Raw genomic sequence first — 17,882 nt, 5'->3', positions numbered from 1 at the left:
ACACCGCTGGTCAGGAAAGCAGCATCTGCCTCACAGAACTGCTGCGGGATGCGGAGAATGCTTTGAGTGCTTGTTGCCCCCCAAGTAGGCTTTCATGGTTGCCTTGGGCAGCTAGTTCAGTGCAACACTAGCTACTCTAAGTCTCTCCTGAAGTGCAATTTTGCTTTCTTGGTGAAATACTTGAAAGATAGGTTCTTTTTCTTCAAAATACCTGATCGTCTAGATGAGTGTAGCCCTCTATAACCAGCCTCTGATCACACGCTAGGTGTTCCAAGAGCTAGATGAGAAATAGTTGGAATTGCAACGCCCTGAGCCCTCTTGGCTGTTCTCTCTCTTAGAGCTGGAATCGTGTTTATAAGCGGAGACCAGCGACACCAGTTTATTCTTTTCTGTTTGAAACAGCGAAACTCGTGCCTCCACCGAGTTTTCTGAAGCAGTTTTGCCTCAAAAGCGAAATGCTCTCGGTCAGATCTTAAGGGAGAATCCAGGAGGCACAAAGAGGGGCGGTGAAACGCGGACCCGTCTCCCGCGGGGCGAATGCCCCGCCCCGCCTCTCAGGAGCACTCCCGAGGCCGGGGCTCCCGCGTGCCGGGGGCGGGCCACGGGGGCGGCAGGAAGCGGGGCAGCCCCTCAGCCGCCGGGAGCCGCGGCGCGCACCCGGAAGCGCTTGGGCCGCTGGCAGGGGGCGCCTGGCTGCGGTTGGGGGCGTGCGCTCGGTCCGTCGGCGGCCGCGGGGCGCAGGGCAGAGACGCGGCCCGACCCGGCCGCCCCGCAGCCCGCGATGCGCTCGGACCGCCGGCCACGCCGCGGGGCATGGTGAGCCCGGGGCGGCCGCTCCCCGCGGGGACCCGGCAGGCGGCCTCGCTACTCCGCCTCGGCCTCCTCCTCCTGCCGCCGCTGCTGCGGGGCTCCGGAGCACAGAAAGGTGAGCGAGCGGGCGGGCGAGGGAGAGAAACGGGCCCTGCGTGGCTGCGCGGTCGGGAGCGGGCTGCCACCTGTGCTTCGCCACCGGCGCGTGGCCCCGCGTCGCAAAGAAGAGCCCCTTCGCGGGGACGGAGCCCCGTTCCTTCCTCCCTTTCCCAGCGTGCCGGGGCCGCCCAAGGCTGCAGGCCTTCCTCCGGCGGGGGGGAACGCGGGGCTGCGGGCACGGCTGCCGCGCTTCAGCTCGGCGGGGGTGAACAGAGTGGTGCGAGCCGGGGGGCAGAGCGCCGTGCTGGCTGCGAAGATAAACTGAGCGCACCCCAGAGCGGGAAGCCGATCTGGGGGCGAAAGTGCTGAATCTGTGTTTGGTCGCTGTGGCTTTGTGGGGGGGTGTTTTTCCTTTTTTTTTTTTTTTTTTTTTTTTGGTTCAGAGAAGTCGGAGAGGTTTGTTCTTTGGTGGTATTAATGATCGGGCTTCAACGGATTGAAAATTACAGGGCGAGATGTGGTCACTTCGTGGCAGCAGATCAGAGGATGCCGCAGTAAATGTCACTTTGATCACAGCCTCGGGAGAGAGCGGTGGGAGTGAGTGTTTTGACAGCATCTTGAAGCTCTTCCTTCTGTGAATACAGGGCTTGAGAAATGCTGCAGTTTTCAGCTCCTCTTGCTTTGGCACCACTCTGGCTTTGGGTTGGGAACTCAGCTCTCTTCAAGTAAATTTCTGCACATCTGAAGGAGAGGTAGAAATATATCTGAAATGTCACAGACGCTGTGTTGAAATACACAGCGGTGGTCAGAAAATGCGTGCAGTGTACTGATAAGCACACATCTTATTTCTTGTATGGGAAAAGATTGGAGAAGTGCTCATAGAGGAAACTACTCCACTGTCTTACCTTGTCATCTTGTTTCCACATATACACATACGAAGCTGACACCAGCAAGCATTTGGCATGCTTTTGTTGTTGTTAACAGAGGAGGAGAAGACCCATTTGTTTTTGAGAAGAAATAGGGCAGTTGGAGCATTGTGTCTTTTGAAGGCTGTGTCTGGATGAGTCTGGCAGCAGCGAGGTGTTGGTTTGTGCTGCTGAAGCATCATGCTTGTGAATGTGTGCTCCAAATGATTCTGCTGACTTGACACTTGTCTGACCTTTTGGTGAGCAGACTGCGTTTGTTATTCTAGGAGAAAACTGAAATAACCAAGGGGAAAAGAAAGGTGTAGTTTTCCTTCAGCTCAGGGAGCTGAATTGGCTCAGTGAGTGGTCAGCTGTATGCAAAAGGGTTGGCACCACATAGTAAGAAGTGGGAGCCAGTGGACAGTGGATTTCTAAGTGTGCTGTTCGTGTTGTTCCTTTTGTACTCCTACCCGGAATTTCAGTTTTAAGGGTCTGTCTGCTTAATGCTTACAGTTTGCTCAGAAGATTCGCTTCAAAGAAGGAGGGAAAGCTGCTCATTGACAAGCTTCATTTTATTTGGTAACCAAAGGTTAAGATCTCTTGTGCTGTTGGATAAAATGGTCTTTATAGTGAGAAAATGTTGGAAATGCTGAGAAAATTCTGCTTGTGACCGACCATTTCCTCATAATATATTATCTTACTACAGAAAAGGCTGGAGAGCCTGTATCTTCAATATTGGTGTCATTCTAATTTGGTTAAAGAATAGACATAGAAATGAAACTGCTGCCTTGTTCATGAAGAGTCTGCACAAAACTAAATTAGCACATTAAATGTGTGCAGAGTTGTAAGAAAATTACCAGGAAAGTACCCAAAGCTTAGGAAATTCCACAGTTAAAGTTGCCTTTAATCTCTTAAAAGAAATACAGTGAGTTCCTACGTGTTTTGTAGGAGCCCAGGCTGCCTTGGTACGTTAGGGAAGCTGATCCTCTCAACAAACAGCTATTTGTTTTCTTTCTTGCTGTTCAGCAGCTCTAAGCCTCGCACACTGCAAGGTATGTGGATCCTGTTCTGAAGATGGAATGTTTCCATCTCCTACATGCTTTCCTGGAGAGCTCCACGTTGGCATCAAGTGATTAAAAAATAACTGTATGTTTTTTGGTTGGTGTGAAACTGATTTTGAATGTTTGTCAAGAGTTTTCCTACCCTTCCAATGAGGAAGTCAAAACTAGGGTGGAAGAAGTGCGGGTGACACTGCAGTGAATAGATGTTTCACTTAATAGCCCACTGTGTTGTGGGATTAAAGTGTGGTCTGTCATGTTGAAAATGATCTTGTGTAAGAAACTCAGCATTCTTTGGGACAGGTTGCTGAGCAATGGTTCACTGTCTTGGAAAATAAGAGCATTTTGCATGAGGTCCTAACACCTTTGGAAACATTGAGGAAAGTTCAAGAGAAAAGTACCTGTACTGTATTTGATACAGTCTTGTGCATCGGGAACTGCCCAGGTGGCTCCTGTGCAAGTCACCTTGTGTGATTTTGAAAATGCTGTGGTGACTCGAGCTCCTGCTTGCTAGGAAATTGATATTAGAAAGGAACACAAAGCATTTTAGTTGTTTTTCATACAATTAAGTAGCTGAGGAAAAGGAGGCCAGCCCCATTCCTTCTCTCTGCAGATTGTATTTTGAGAAGCAGTGCTCCTAAGAGATGTCCAACTAGTGGCATAAATCCTGTGTGACGTGTTTATTAGTTAGCTTTTTTTGAGGGTGTAGAGATGTTGTAAAACAGCTCAGAGGGAAATGGTTGCTTGCTTGTCTTGCACCCAAATTGAAGGTGAGTGATGTCAGTTATTCTAAAGGTACAGAGATTGTAGGGAACAAGAACTTCATCACGTTTGGTAGTCATCTGTTTGGTTTCCTAGTGAATATGGGTTTGCATATAAAGCCTTAAGTATCAAATATACTTTCAGTGCTGAAGTTAATACCCAAGTGATCTGAAGCAGATTTGCTTACCACTTTCTCTTTAAAAGATTAGACTTACAGTGCTTGTTTTTGAATGCGATTGCCATGTTTTGCCAATCTATGAGAATGTTACTGCATAATCAAGCCTCCTACAAGAAAGTAATTCATCATTGTAGCTTAAAAAACATTTGCTACAGCACAGCAGAGAAAAATCGCTTTTGAATGTATAGTGTTGAGTTACTGTGATCTGAAACCTCGGGAGGAGTTAATGACTGTGTGCACTGAGCCTAGTGAAAGTTATCCACGGCCTCCTATCTTGCCATGGAGCATCAATGTTCCTGGATTCACTGGCTGTTCTCTGGAGCTCCGGCACATACCCTTCCAGGGACTGCGCCCCTGCCTCACCTCTGGTCCACCAGCCAGCAAGGCAGCCAACAGCTGTGGCTTTTACTGTGATCAGTGTGGAGTTGGAAATAAATGTCCATCCCTTTTGGGGACTAGGAAAACCTTCCAGCTGAAAGGGCATAATTATGCATCCCAGGTTTTTGCAAAGAGCTCCTGGCATGTCAGTGTGAAGCACTACCGCATGACTGTCTGCTGTGTGACAATTGTCATGTGCTGCCTTTCTTACCAGTGCCATTTTCTCCTCTTGCTGTATTCTGCTGGGTAGTGTCTCTTTGCCCTTTGTGTCCATAGTCCTGGGCTGGGCTCATTTGGGAAGAAGAGGATCACAGCCAAACCCTAAGGAATTATTTTGATTAAAAAGACACCCCCCTCCAAGCTTGTTGGATGGATGATTTATTACCTGTCAAATAAATATTAGAGTAGGTCTTTTATGATGAGGAGAGCAGTGCTCTGTTGAACTATTTACTGTTCACTAATGTTACAGTTTCACTTAAGAATGCAGCATTGTGCAGATGTTATTGTGCAGAATGCTGACTCTTGAGGATTCAGGATTTGTGCCATGTAGGCAGGAGTGCTGAAGCACATCCCCTTTGTCCTTGTGACAAGGCATACAGAAAAGGTTTTCAAGACCGAGGTGTGAAGTTCTGCCAGACCTAGCTGCTGTGTCTGCTGCCTTGAGTTTTCTCATGGTCTCCTTTGCTTCCTGGCATTGTAGCATGGACATTAGAGAGAAGGAGCGCCCTACAGAATTGTGTGGAAGAGTGCTCTTCATAAGCAGGAGAGGTGTGAAATTCTATTGAAATTCTATTGAAAGTACGAACCTAAAGATGATGATTACTTCTTCACATTTGAAAAACAAGAACTCAGCAAAACTATTTTTCCTCCACCGATTACTGAGCCTTATTTGTAGTGGTGAAGTAGATGTGGTAGGCAGAAGGTGCACACATGTGCTGTGCAGATCCATGCTGTCTGGGAGGTTGCCATGCAGTGCTGATTCTGTTCAGCACAGCTGATGTCCAGGAGCCTGCTGAGGTACTGCTCCTCCTGAGAGTGTGCTGCCACTGCCATTTTGTGTCCATGCTCTTAGGCTTCTTGTATTCCATCCGGAATGTATTGCATGTTGCTTTGGATTCAAGCAGCACGGTGCGCATAGTTTTTGTGTATGTGTGTGTGTGTGTGTACAGGACTTCAAAAAAGGAGTATGTGAGTTAGTGTTAAAGCAGTAATGTAAATAAATATTCTTTCAGAAGTCTGTGGGCTGTTACATTGGGCATCTCAAGCCAGTGGCCCTCTGACAGAGTAGTACATCTTTATGAAAGCTACGTTTGTGCTATTGAAAGGAGATGGAGATTGAGATAGGGTGAAATGTTTTCTTATGTTACTTGCATAAGAGAGAAACAAATTGTCTCCTTTTCTGTTGTTCTTTCACATGTTTTTTGCTCTGAGAAGTGATGTGTGAGGTTTTTAATCTGATTGCTGCTGTCCTTTATCAATTAGTCATCAACTAGGGAAGTGTTACCTAGAATGAATCAGCTTAGCTCAGGTAGTCATCAGTACAGATGCGATTCTTGTTGGAAGTGCTGCTCACCTTATTGACAAATGTTTCTCTGTTGGTTACTTTTCTATATTTTAAAAGGTTTTTGAATGAGCTCTTGCACGTCATCCCCATCCTTGCAACTTTGTGCTTCACAGTGGGGAAGCGCTCAGTCAGGATTACCAAGAATTGGTTCTGCAGTCAAAGGCTTTTTCTCTCCTCCTGCATTTCCTAGTGATGAGCTTCTTTTAGGTTAATTTATTCAATCAATTATTATTATTTTTAACATTGGTATAGTTGAAATCATTGTGCAACATAGGCTGTATGTTTGGTTTGTTTTTATATAGGTTTGTTATTGAGCTGATGTTATGGGGATGGACAGGTAGCAGTAGTATTAACTGCTTAAAAGGCCACATAGCATAACACTGGGTCTGTAAAATTGTCATCGCTGGCTTTTGCAGAGTAATGGGTTACTGCTTGTGAAGCCTGTTCATTAGTGTGATGGCTTTGAGAAACCAGATTTTTGGTATCTTCATGCTTTCTTTATGATTGTTAAACTCTTTAAAAATTAATGTAAGGCAGACTTAGTTCATACCTTATCTAGCTACTTGTGTTTCACTTTTTTCAGCATGTAGATCTTGGAATTATGGGAATCTGACAATTGGATGCTTGTTGTTGGCATTTCATACAAAATCTCTACTTTTATAATTGTTCTTTCTGTTTGAGTTAGGCAGATTCTTTTTTCAGTGCAAAGACTGGAATGAAAATGACCACAAGCTTTCATTCAGTAAGGCTTAGGCCAGCAAACAGGTGATGTGTGCTAAAACTCAGCCGCTGGTTATCCTTAGACTTGGGTGAGACTAGTTGGGCCCAGAAAATCAAGCATGGGTGTTGAGCTTTGTCCATACATAACAGCTTATACTCTTTCCTAATTCATTTGCATTGAGGCTATGATTTTAGTGGATAGTGGATTTCTCTATAGATACAAAACTATTGAAATACAGTCACAAAAAAACCATAAAATATCATAGAGTGTGCAAGCCTTTCAAGCCTTTACAGGTTCTTAGCAGCTATAGGTAGTTATTTTAACAAGGGAAATCCTTTTGAAGAAAAGGAGTTTGTTAAAAAAGAACATGTCAGCAGGGGCTGAGTGTGAACTTGTCATGTATGCTTACTTTTCATTTTTGCTAATGAGAAGAGTCTCCTTGAGCCTGTTTGCTGGTCTGTACGATAGGTGTTTTGGATTTTTCCCTTCTACAACATTACCTTCTTAGAATTATTGAGATCCGCTGTTCTTAACATCTCACTGAAAAAAATAAATTTCAGGTTTTTTTTGTGCTACTGAAAGGAGATGAAAATTGAGATGGGGATGAATGGATGAATTTTGTTAACATAAATTTCACGTATCTTGTTTGTTTTGAAGGGTAACAGAATTAGGAAAGTTCCAGTTCTGTAACCACTGTTATGATAGCATACATAGCTGTTGCATTAGTAAATGTTTTTGTGGAAGCTGAATGAAGTTTATGAACTTTGTTGTGTCATTCTTGGCAGTTCCAGTACTGAATAACAGAGAATTCACCCGTGTGTTGTAGAGGAGGTGTATTATTTAAGAATAAGTTAGAAAAGAGTTGTTTGTCTTTCCCCTCTGAGTGCTTAAAGCATTCTAGTCTCAGAAACAGTCAAGAATTATTCTTCTCAAGACACTTTTAAAGTCTGACAACTATCTGGAAAGTTAAATTTTATGCAGAATTCTGATTTCTCTCAGTTTAAAATCATACCAACCCAGGTGTGTGCAGTTATGCCATACAAGACATCCTGTTTAAAAGGGCCCTTCTGGTCCGCAATCCTGTGGATCCACCTTTCTGTAAAGTGACCTCTAATTTAAGCTCAGAGAGAGGGGTCAAGACAGGCACTTTTTTGTTTGTTTGTTTCTTTTTGATGAATTGTTTCAGGTGGTTTTGTTTGTTGTTTTCTTTTGAGAAGAACTTTGTCTGTCTGTCTGAGAAGAACTTTGTCTGCTTTCTTTACACCAGTTTGTCTTTCATTGGCAAGACTGTATTACGACATCAGTTTTGCTCATTGCAAAAAAAAAAAAAAAAAAAAAAAAAAAAAGACTAATTCTTTTAGTTCAGATTTTTTTTCTGTCCTGTGGATATCTCTGCATTTGTTTCGTTGTTCACCGAAAGTTTAGGTGTACTGCATATTAACATTCATATAGTCTTTGTAACGTAAAAACTCAATTCAGATATGGCAAAATCTGAGAAACGCCACTTGCTACAAGTCTCCACTTGGTTGTTGAGCTATTGACTGCAACTCTCTGAGTGTGACCATCCTGCCAATTCCTTATCCAGTGAGGGGTCCATCCATCAGATCCATTTTTCTCCAGTTTGGCAATCAGGATGTCATGTGGGACAGTGTCAAGTGCTTTGCACAAGTCCTGGTCGATGAATCACAGAATCACGGAATTGTAGGGGCTGGAAGGGACCTCCAGAGATCATCAAGTCCAGCCCCCTCTACAAAGCAGCCTCCCTACAGCAGGCTGCACAGGTAGGTGTCCAGGTTGGTCTTGAATATCTCCAGAGAAGGAGAATCCACAACCCCCCTGTGCAGCCTGTCCCAGTGCTCCGTCACTTTTCACAGTTTTTGTTATACATCATATCTCTACACTGTTAGTTTTATATTGAAGTGGAACTGAAGTGGTGTATTAATTAGACTTGGGGTGTACAGCTGTTCAGACGTAAATATTTTTTTTATAGTCCAGCCCCACAGGCACGAGGCAGATGAAAGTCCCTCAGTATCTTGAATGAAACGGAGGCGAATTGGGAAAGCAGTAGAAACAGAGGATGACTTTTATTGCTGTGATTTCTTGATTACTTCTCAGAACGAGGAGATTTTGCTTCTGAAAGGATAACTGACTGCAGTGATCCAGCACATATGTGGAATACACTGAGCACTTAGATTGCCAGCAAGGCCACAGTGGTTTTCATAGTTGGCAGCTGTTGTGTTGTCAACAGGATTGTAGCCAGTTAAAGCTTTATCTGGTTAGCTTCATGTTGTGCCAAAATGATGAAGATATGGGAAAGACATTGTACCACGTCCAGTGGGATAGAAGGGAGCCATTGGCACTGAATTTTTCTTTTACAAATTGGTGAGTTCTATGAAACTGGTAAGGTCTGTTATCTGCTAATTGCTATTCATAAGTTGTGTACAGGTGTTGGAATGTGGCTCAGTATCATGAAGATGGATAAAAGAGATAAATGTAATGCATAAAAGCTTAATTTTCCTCGAATATATGTGCAGATGTCAGATAAAGCATGTTCATTACTGATGTTTTCATGTTTAAAGAGCTGTTTCCAAGCTCTTTAGTTGTATAACAGAAGGAATCCTTTTCTTCCTGCTGAAGCAAAGCCAAAGGGCAGGTTGAAAGTTGGCAGATACCTTTTTCCTGGAGTTTCACACATTAGTGACTTCTTGAGTGCTCGTTATACTGTTTTTTTTTCATATATATATGAACACACATTGTCATTTTCATACTTATAAAACAGTCACTTGAGTAAGTAAACTTTGCTCTTCCTAAATAATCATCTTATTCAGTAGTACATCTATGTCTATTTGACTTGATTGTATTCGTAGACCATCACAGGAATGGAAATATCTTCTTTTTAATGGAAAACGTACGAGGCAAAGTTGGGACCAAGTTATAGTATAGAACAAATTGTGTATTACATTTCATGATGCTCAGATGGAGCCATTCATGACAGGGAGGCCTTAAACAATCCCCATTGTAATCTTGAAACTAGCATTGAAAACATGTATTAGAAATTAAGGCAATGCTGTATGTCACCTTCAGAGGCAGAAGGGGATGCTAGTGGTGAGATGTAGATTAGTGGTAGATTGTTTCAGCAATTGGAGTATGAACTTTAATGAGCATTGGAGATTTGTATTTAAAGCCAGTGCTGTTGGTACAGTTGCTGGGCACAAATCATTCCAACTTTTCTTGTGTTTTTTTTCTGAAAGCATCTGGATGCTCCACTGTTGTTGTTCAAGGACGCAAACCATCAGCTTCCTTCCTGCCATCTTCTGTTGTTCCATGGTGGCCAAACTGGTTTTCCCCTCCCTGTTGTAGCTCCCATTGTTTCCGCTGTGCCTGCTCCCATGCACAGACACCAGTTGACCCATACACACCTGAACTCAGTAAAGGGCAAATAGGGTTGTAACCTGAGTGTAGAACTGCTGTACAGCTTAGCGAGGGTACAGTGAGCACCAGCAGGGCACGAGGTGTGAAACTGCTGCTGTTTGAAGAGGCCAGTGTGGTGCTGCAACCACTGGCTATTAGATCAGATTGTGCCACTGTGGACCAGCAGTGGCAGGCTGTGTGCTCATGATCTCCGCTACGAAAACAGGCTGAGGGAGCTGGGCTTGTTCAGCCTGGAGAAAAGAAGGCTGTGAGGTGACCTCATTGCAACCTTTCAGTACCTAAAGGGAGCCTACAAAGAGGAGGGGAATCAAGTCTTTGAAAGGGTAGATAACAGCAGGACACGGGGAAATGGTTTTAAGTTGAGGGAGGGAAGATTAGGTTGGATGTCAGGAGGAAATTCTTTACTGTGAGAGTGGTGAGGTGCTGGAACAGGCTGCCCAGAGAGGTTGTGGATGCCCTGTCCCTGGAGGTGTTCATGGCCAGGTTGGATGGGGCCCTGGGCAGCCTGGTCTGGCATTAAATGGGGAGGTTGGTGGCCCTGCCGGTGGCAGAGGGCTTGGAGATTCATGATCCTGAGGTCCCTTCCAATCCTGGCCTTTCTGTGATTCTGTGATCTGATGATGGAAGAGAAAAAAATGTGACAGTTGTGATAATTTAGTATCTGTATTGCTAGTGTGAGTCTAGACCTTTTTACTTCTTTGTTGAAGTATAGAAGACTTCTGAAACTGTTCGGGCCAGTCTGGATGAGGCATTTGAATACCTTTAAAGTGATTTGTAGCTTTTTTTGACCTTGCCTAGGCTATTGTGATCCAGTTTTGTGTGACCATCTGTGTGTTCCTTTCTGTTTCCTTTGTCAGCTGTGTTTTGCTGTGTAGCACTCAGAGCATTGAAGCTCAACAGTGTTTATTTTTACAAGCATGTTGGTGCAGATTGCTGAGTAAATAATATGTGTTGGGAAGCTGGCAAGCTGTGTGTGCCAGACAAAAGACAGCACACAACATGAACTGTCATTGTTATTCAGTGCGGGCAGCAGATCCTGGAGGGCTTCTGCTGTATGTATCCTTGAATACAGAGCACTGATGGAGTCCTCTTCTAAATTGCTTTTCACCATGGCTAGCCTGCCTTTATCAGCTGCTTTTGCTTGGAGACTATTTAAGCAAATTGTGCCTGTCCCTGGAGACTTGCTCACATCATTTCCCTGACACCAGTAAGCAGAAGGTCTGCCGTCTAAGACAGTTGGTGGTATTTTCTCCTTCTTCTGAAGTAGTCAGTTTCATTAGTACGCAGAGGCTGAGGGAGAAAATTGCTTACCTGCTTTGAGGATGTAGTGATTTAAGGTAATTTGTTTTAAATTATTACTGTATTTTGGACAGCAAATATAGAATCACTGAATGGCCTGGATAGAAAAGGACCACAATGATCATCTGGTTTCAACCCCCCTGCTAGTGCAGGGTCGCCAACCAGCAGACCAGGCTGCCCAGAGCCACATCCAGCCTGGCCTTGAATGCCTCCAGGGATGGGGCATCCACAGCCTCCTTGGGCAACCTGTTCAGTGCGTCACCACCTCTGTGTGGAAAACTTCCTCCTGATATCTAACCTAAACCTACCCTATCTCAGTTTAAAACCATTCCCCCTTGTCCTATCACTATCCCCCTTGTACACAGCCATTCCCCCTCCTGTTTATAAGCTCCCTTCAAGTACTGAAAGGCTGCAGAGAGGTCTCTGCAGAGCCTTTTCTTTTCCAAGCTAAACAATCCCAGTTCCCTCAACCTTCCCTCGTAGGAGAGGTGCTCCAGCCCTCTGATCATCTTAGTGGCCCTCCTCTGGACCTGCTCCAGGAGCTCCATGTCCTTCCTGTACTGGGGGCCCCAAGCCTGGATGCAGTGCTGCAGATGGGGCCTCACAGGAGCTGAGCAGAGGGAAACAATCACCTCCCTCTCCCTGCTGCCCCCCCCCCTCTCCCCCCCCCCCCCCCCCTTTTTATTGCAGCCCAGAACACAGTTGGCCTTCCAGGCTGCAAGTGCACACTGCTGGCTCATGTCCAGCTTCTCGTCCACCAGGATCTCCAAATCCTTCTCCACAGGGCTCTCAAGGAAATCTTCCCCCAGTTTGTATAAATAACTGGGATTACCCCAACCCAAGTGCAGCACCTTGCACTTGGCCTTATTGAATCTCATTAGGTTTTCATGGGCCCACTTCTCCAGCCTGTGCAAGTCCCTGTGGATGGCTTCCCTTCCTTCCAGTGTATCAGCTGCACCATTCAGCTTGGTGTCATCTGCAAACTTGCTGAGGGTGCACTCGATGCCATCATCTATGTCAGTGATGAAGATGTTGAAGAGCACTGGTTCCAGAACCGACACCTGAGGGACACCTCAGAGAAGGCACTGCTGCATTTGCGCCATAAAATAAATGGAGTGGTTACTCTAGGTTAAAACTAAACAGCTCTTTTTATCTCAAGTCCCTAGTCTGGTTTACCACATGGCTGCAGAAACGTTTACCTCCTGTACCAGAAGGGGTGTGAAAAGAAGTGGCCCAGAGCATTGGACAGACAAGGCTCGCTTTTGTTCACAGCTGCACTAATTTAAGTGCCTTCGAGTGTGACTGAGCGACAGCTTCGTTGCAGAGGTGTGGGGCATTTTATGTTGTGAAACATCTGTAGTGCTCCGACAGTATGTTACTGAGGCAAATTTATGTCATGAAGATGAAAGTGGGCTGTGTTGGCTTGTTAAGAGAATTAATTCTGACAGAGGAGCATATTCCTTCCTGTAGAACAGACTGCTGTGGATTGTGGTAGAAATACCTTAAAAAAGCTATTCAGAATTTGAGGTACTTAATTCTTTAGTGTTCCTTGTCTGCACTGAGGAAAGCAAAAAGTAGATGCTGTGCCAATGATGCTGCTAATGATTAGGGAAATGTGGCGCACAGGAGCTAAGCTGAAGAGGAGAGATGAAGGCTGAAGTAGAGAGAGTTGCATATTTGGAGCTAAAGTGAATGATTTAAATATATATTTTTGCTTATGTGCCAAATAGATTTGGTTCTACCATTACTTAGTTAAGAAAGATTTAATTGTATCTTTTATGTAGCCATAAACGTACAGAAAGTCATAGTTTACTTAGGCAGGACCTTCTCAGGAAACCCAGTGGATAGATTGTGTCATAGAATCACAGAATGGTTTGGGTTGGAAGGGACCTTTAAGATCATCTAGTTCCAGCCCCCTGCTAAAGGCAGGGACACCTTCCACTATAGCAGGTTGCTCAAAGCTCCATCCAGCCTGGCCTTGAATGCTTCCGGGGAGGGAGCATCCACAGCCTCTCTGGGCAACCTGTTCCAGTGTCTCACCACCCTCACAGTAAAGAATTTCTTTCATGCTCTAAATTTGCCCTCTTCCAGTTCAAAACCATTTCCCCTTGTCTTGTCATCTGCAAGGTGGCTGTGCCATGTGTTAAAAATGGAGGTTGTTGTTTTGATCAGTTATGCTTTAATCGTAAACTGTCTGGTGTCTTTATTTTATCCTTCCCTCTTCCCCAAGTAAGGAGTGGGAAAGCATTATCAAGGCCATAAGATTCGTTTTTAACATGTTTTGATAGTGAGAAACAAGATTAGTAGTTGTTAGCAGCAGCCGATCTCAAGGGAAAAAAGTTCTGAATAATTATTTTCATAGTTGTTGAAGTCATTTAATCTCTCTAGTGGAGATTAATAGAGTACTTAGCACCCGCTTCTGCATGTATGATAGCCTCTCATTTTTATTAAATCTTACGTTTTCTTCTTATCAAATGCACTCTGGTATGCTTATGTTGGTAGAAATTCTCTATTTTGTTGATATAAAGAACTTGGATATGAGAAATTATGTTAAATCAGCTGCATGACTGCATCAGACATCAGCATGCCATAGCCCAGGGGTCATCTGTAATCCATCAGGATAATTCATTCAGACTGCATTTGGAGGCACCTCTGGAAGAGACAAATGGTTCTGCTGACGACATCAGTCTGCTTTCCTCTACCAGCTCGAGAAGAGGCGCCCGTGTTTCTGACACCGCTCAGCAAAGAGCTGAGGTTATTTGTATTTGCTGTGAACCTGCTCCTTGGGGCACACAGAATCGATGCACATGTGCTGCTGACCTTCCAGCAAGTGTCAGGTGGGATGTGTATGCACAAGTGATGTGGTGAGGAGCTTGCTTAGTTGTGCGACTACACTGTGTCTGTTTTGTGATGGACAGGGCTGAAAGAAAGGACTCATTCAGCTGTGTATTGCGAACTAGTGACAGAATTTGTCATCTCTTGCAAGAGTAATTGATTTAGGGCTTGACATCTGTCTCTTATATGTGCCCAAATGTTCCACATTCATGCACGCAAATTAACAGAAGCAAAAGATTCTGTGGTACTCAATGCCTTTTACGTGAAGAACAATCTAATACTAACATGCACGTGGCTGTATTGCAGACAGTTGTGCTTTCTCTTGGAGAAATTGCTGAGTGTTGCCGGTTCGTTACGTGACAAAAGATGTGTGTCTCCGGGGATGATTGTGGGTGTTTATACAACTTCAGTAGAAGCGATCAAGCACCGCTTGTATAGGGGAGCTCAAGAATTACCCTTTTAGAACTAAAAAAATAAGGAGAGGTTTCATTGTTTCACTATTTCACTAGGAATTAATTTGTAGAGATTTTCAAATAGCTCCTGAATGATGAATCTGCCCTTGGTGTGCTGTATATTGCATGCCAGACGTGCATTGATAATCTTTAGCTTCTTCAGGCATGAAGTGTGTGGCACTTCTGCTTTCGCTAACCAAAGTGAAACACATACCAGAATGAGGTCTAAAATACCCAGTTGACATTTCTTACAGATGTGTCTTTAAAAGATAAGTCTCAATGCTGTTTAAAACTTGCAATGTTTTAATTGCACTCAGATTGCTACTGTGATTTCTTGTTTGAAAGGTGACTTCATTAGGATAGCTCAATAATATTTTCAGTCTACAACATGCCTTTAGAAAGAAACCAGTATTAAATGATACACAACATGTAGTATTTCAGCTACCTCTAGAACAATTGTGTGTTAAAATAATAGCAGTTTAGGAAAGTAAAATACAGATGTGTTGTTTGTTTGCTTTCCTAAAGGGAGGTGTAAATGAAGTAGAATGTAATTTATCAGCTACCCAAATGGGAATAGTGTTTGTTGTGAGGCAGAACAAAGTGTTTTATAACACCATGCTAAAGTTAGACTTGAGAAAAATGTGGCTAAGTAACAGCTCTACAGATAGAACTTTAGATTTTACTGGAGCAGATAGTCCATTTACCTTTTCAAAAAGAAGATGCATCATTCCAATTCAAGACTGCTGGCAAGAAAGCTTCCATCTGTTTGTAATTCTGCATGTAACCACAGCACTTTAGATTTTGGAACATACGGCTATCTCTGTAAGTGCTCGGATTATGAAAAAAGAAAACAAACCCACAACATTTTGTCACTGAGAATTAGGTGCTTTTGTGAGCAGATTAATCAGAGTTAAGTTCAACTGAATTGTTTCTTCCCCCATGCTGCTTCAGTGCACGGGTCCTGCCGTTCTGTTCAGTCTGGCATGAAATCCTTTTATGCAAAGGATTCTTAAATTTAGTTGAGAATCTTCAGTATCTGCACATTTTTTGTCCCTAAAATGTGACTTATGTTTTTAGGTTTAGTAAAGAAGTGGAAATCATAGAATCGCTGAATGGCCTGGGTTGAAAAGGACCACAATGATCATCTGGTTACACCCCCCCTGCTATGTGCAGGGTCGCCAACCAGCAGCCCAGGCTGCCCAGAGCCACATCCAGCCTGGCCTTGAATGCCTCCAGGGATGGGGCATCCACAGCCTCCTTGGGCAACCTGTTCAGTGCGTCACCACCTCTGTGTGGAAAACTTCCTCCTGATATCTAACCTAAACCTACCCTATCTCAGTTTAAAACCATTCCCCCTTGTCCTATCACTATCCCCCTTGTACACAGCCATTCCCCCTCCTGTTTATAAGCTCCCTTCAAGTACTGAAAGGCTGCAGTGAGGTCTCTGCAGAGCCTTCTCTTCTCCAAGCTAAACAATCCCAGTTCCCTCAACCTTCCTCATAGCAGAGGAAATGTGTAAAAAGGATCAGTTTTTGCCTGTCACTTTTAACTATTAAGCAACAAAAAGTATATTGATTGCTGCTATGACAGTTCTGTTGGCCCATGTTGTCAGATGCCAGTGGTTGTGGTATGTCACTAGAGGTGGATCCTTCTTAATGGTATTCCTTTACATGTTGTTGCTGTGTGGCAGATGGCAGCAGAGGGGCACTCTGATAAAATGGTATTTGACTTGGAAATGTGTGTGAAGCAAAGGGTGTCACTGAATTCCTTCAAGAATTAGTTTAACAGCATTAAACATGTTTTACAGTAGAAAACAATGCATTAAATATTGGATGATGTTCAGACTTAGCTGTTAGTTTCAGTAGTGTTTGCTGTCCCTTGTCTTTCCCCTTCTGTTCTTTCTCATTGCGTTATGAATGTAATAACATAGAATTAATGTGCTCATGTTTTACTGATGTGTTTCTCCCTCCATTTTTAGAACCAGTTTTCTTCTGTATATAGGTGTTGAGGGAACATGAAATAGCAGGGATTTGTTCTGTACTGTCAGAGCCATTTTTTACATCATTAAGGATAAGCTTCTATCTAGTTGAGGAAGTTGTAGAACCTCTCCGATCACTAACGATGAGAAATTAAGTGGTAGCTAACATAAATTCTGTTGTATTTTGACACGCTTGCAGCTCCATCTGTGTGTGACTTTGAGTGGTTTTGCAGTGTGATTGGTAAGGTTAAAAAAAAAAACAATCACCACCACCAACAAAGTGTTTTCTGCAGGTGAAGACAGTGGTAATTGAATCACCAGTGAACCCAGTAAAGGTAAATGTGATGTAGCTAACTATTTATATTCTTTTGTAGGTGATGGATGTGGACACACCATTCTGGGTCCTGAAAGTGGAACTCTTGCTTCAATAAACTACCCACAGACCTCTCCCAATAGCACAGTCTGTGAATGGGAAATTCGTGTAAAGCCTGGGCAGCGAATTCAGCTCAAATTTGGTGATTTAGATATTGATGACTCAGATTCTTGTCATTCCAGTTACTTGAGAGTTCACAATGGGATTGGCCCCACCAGGACAGAGATAGGTAAGTTATTTTCAGCTATTGTCATGTATAGGGCTTGGAAGATAGTTTTAGTACTTTTGTAACTCTTGGTTTCACCTTCCCAGCCTTCACTGTGCGTATAATAATCACAAGTTTTATGGTATTTCAGTTATTTTTACTGCTCTTGAAAGCTGTTGTACTTCAATTGCTTATTGGACGTGATGAGACCTTGCCTGATACGTGCATGCAACACTTTGTACAGTGCAGATTTTGACACTTAGGAGAAGTGGTGAAAAGAAGGAAGTGTTTGTTATGTACAAGAATCTTTAAGAAGGCAAAGGAAGGAATTTTAGGAATTCTGTAGTCAAAGTTGTGTTTTTACTGAGTTTCATGCCAAGGAAACTCTGCAAAACATAATGGAGTGCTGCCTGTACCTCACCAACTTTACCAGCATCTCTGGTGATGAGCTCGTTTCACCACTGTTGCTCAGCAGATGAGGTTTCTGGAAGGCCAGAGTATTCTTAATTATTCTGACATGGTCTCATTTTGTTTACTGTATTATAAAGTGTATGCATATGTCTGTTCTGACTCCATTCCTAGATGCTAAAAATGCCCTGAAAACATGATGAATTTCCACAATAGCAAAGCATCTTATATTTTGTTCATGCATACTGATAGATACTAAATGCAACCCAGATCCTGTGATAGTTTGTGATCTTCAGACTCTTGAAGGAAACTCCATTATAATTTTCCTTTTTCTCAGACATTTCCCAGTAGCTTGCAGAGTGGCAAGAGACTGCGAGATCATTGTAAGCAGTGAAGGAGTTGCAAAATTCTGAGTATTGTTTTTA

General features: G+C 43.6%; 1 protein-coding gene across 1 annotated transcript in view; it reads left to right on the top strand.

Moving 5' to 3' along the window:
* Positions 1–813: 813 nt before the first annotated feature.
* DCBLD2 (discoidin, CUB and LCCL domain containing 2) overlaps positions 814–17,882 on the top strand; it is a gene marked incomplete at both ends in the record, with an annotated part of 39,760 nt that continues 22,691 nt past the window's right edge. The window contains 2 exons of the mRNA XM_079538473.1: positions 814–925; positions 16,846–17,073. Of these exons, the coding sequence (XP_079394599.1) occupies positions 814–925; positions 16,846–17,073 (340 nt within the window). The remainder of the gene's footprint in view (positions 926–16,845; positions 17,074–17,882) is intronic.

Source organism: Tetrao urogallus, assembly GCF_951394365.1.
Source record: "Tetrao urogallus genome assembly, chromosome: 1".
Lineage (NCBI taxonomy): Eukaryota > Metazoa > Chordata > Aves > Galliformes > Phasianidae > Tetrao > Tetrao urogallus.
This window is presented reverse-complemented; position numbering and strand designations above follow the sequence as displayed.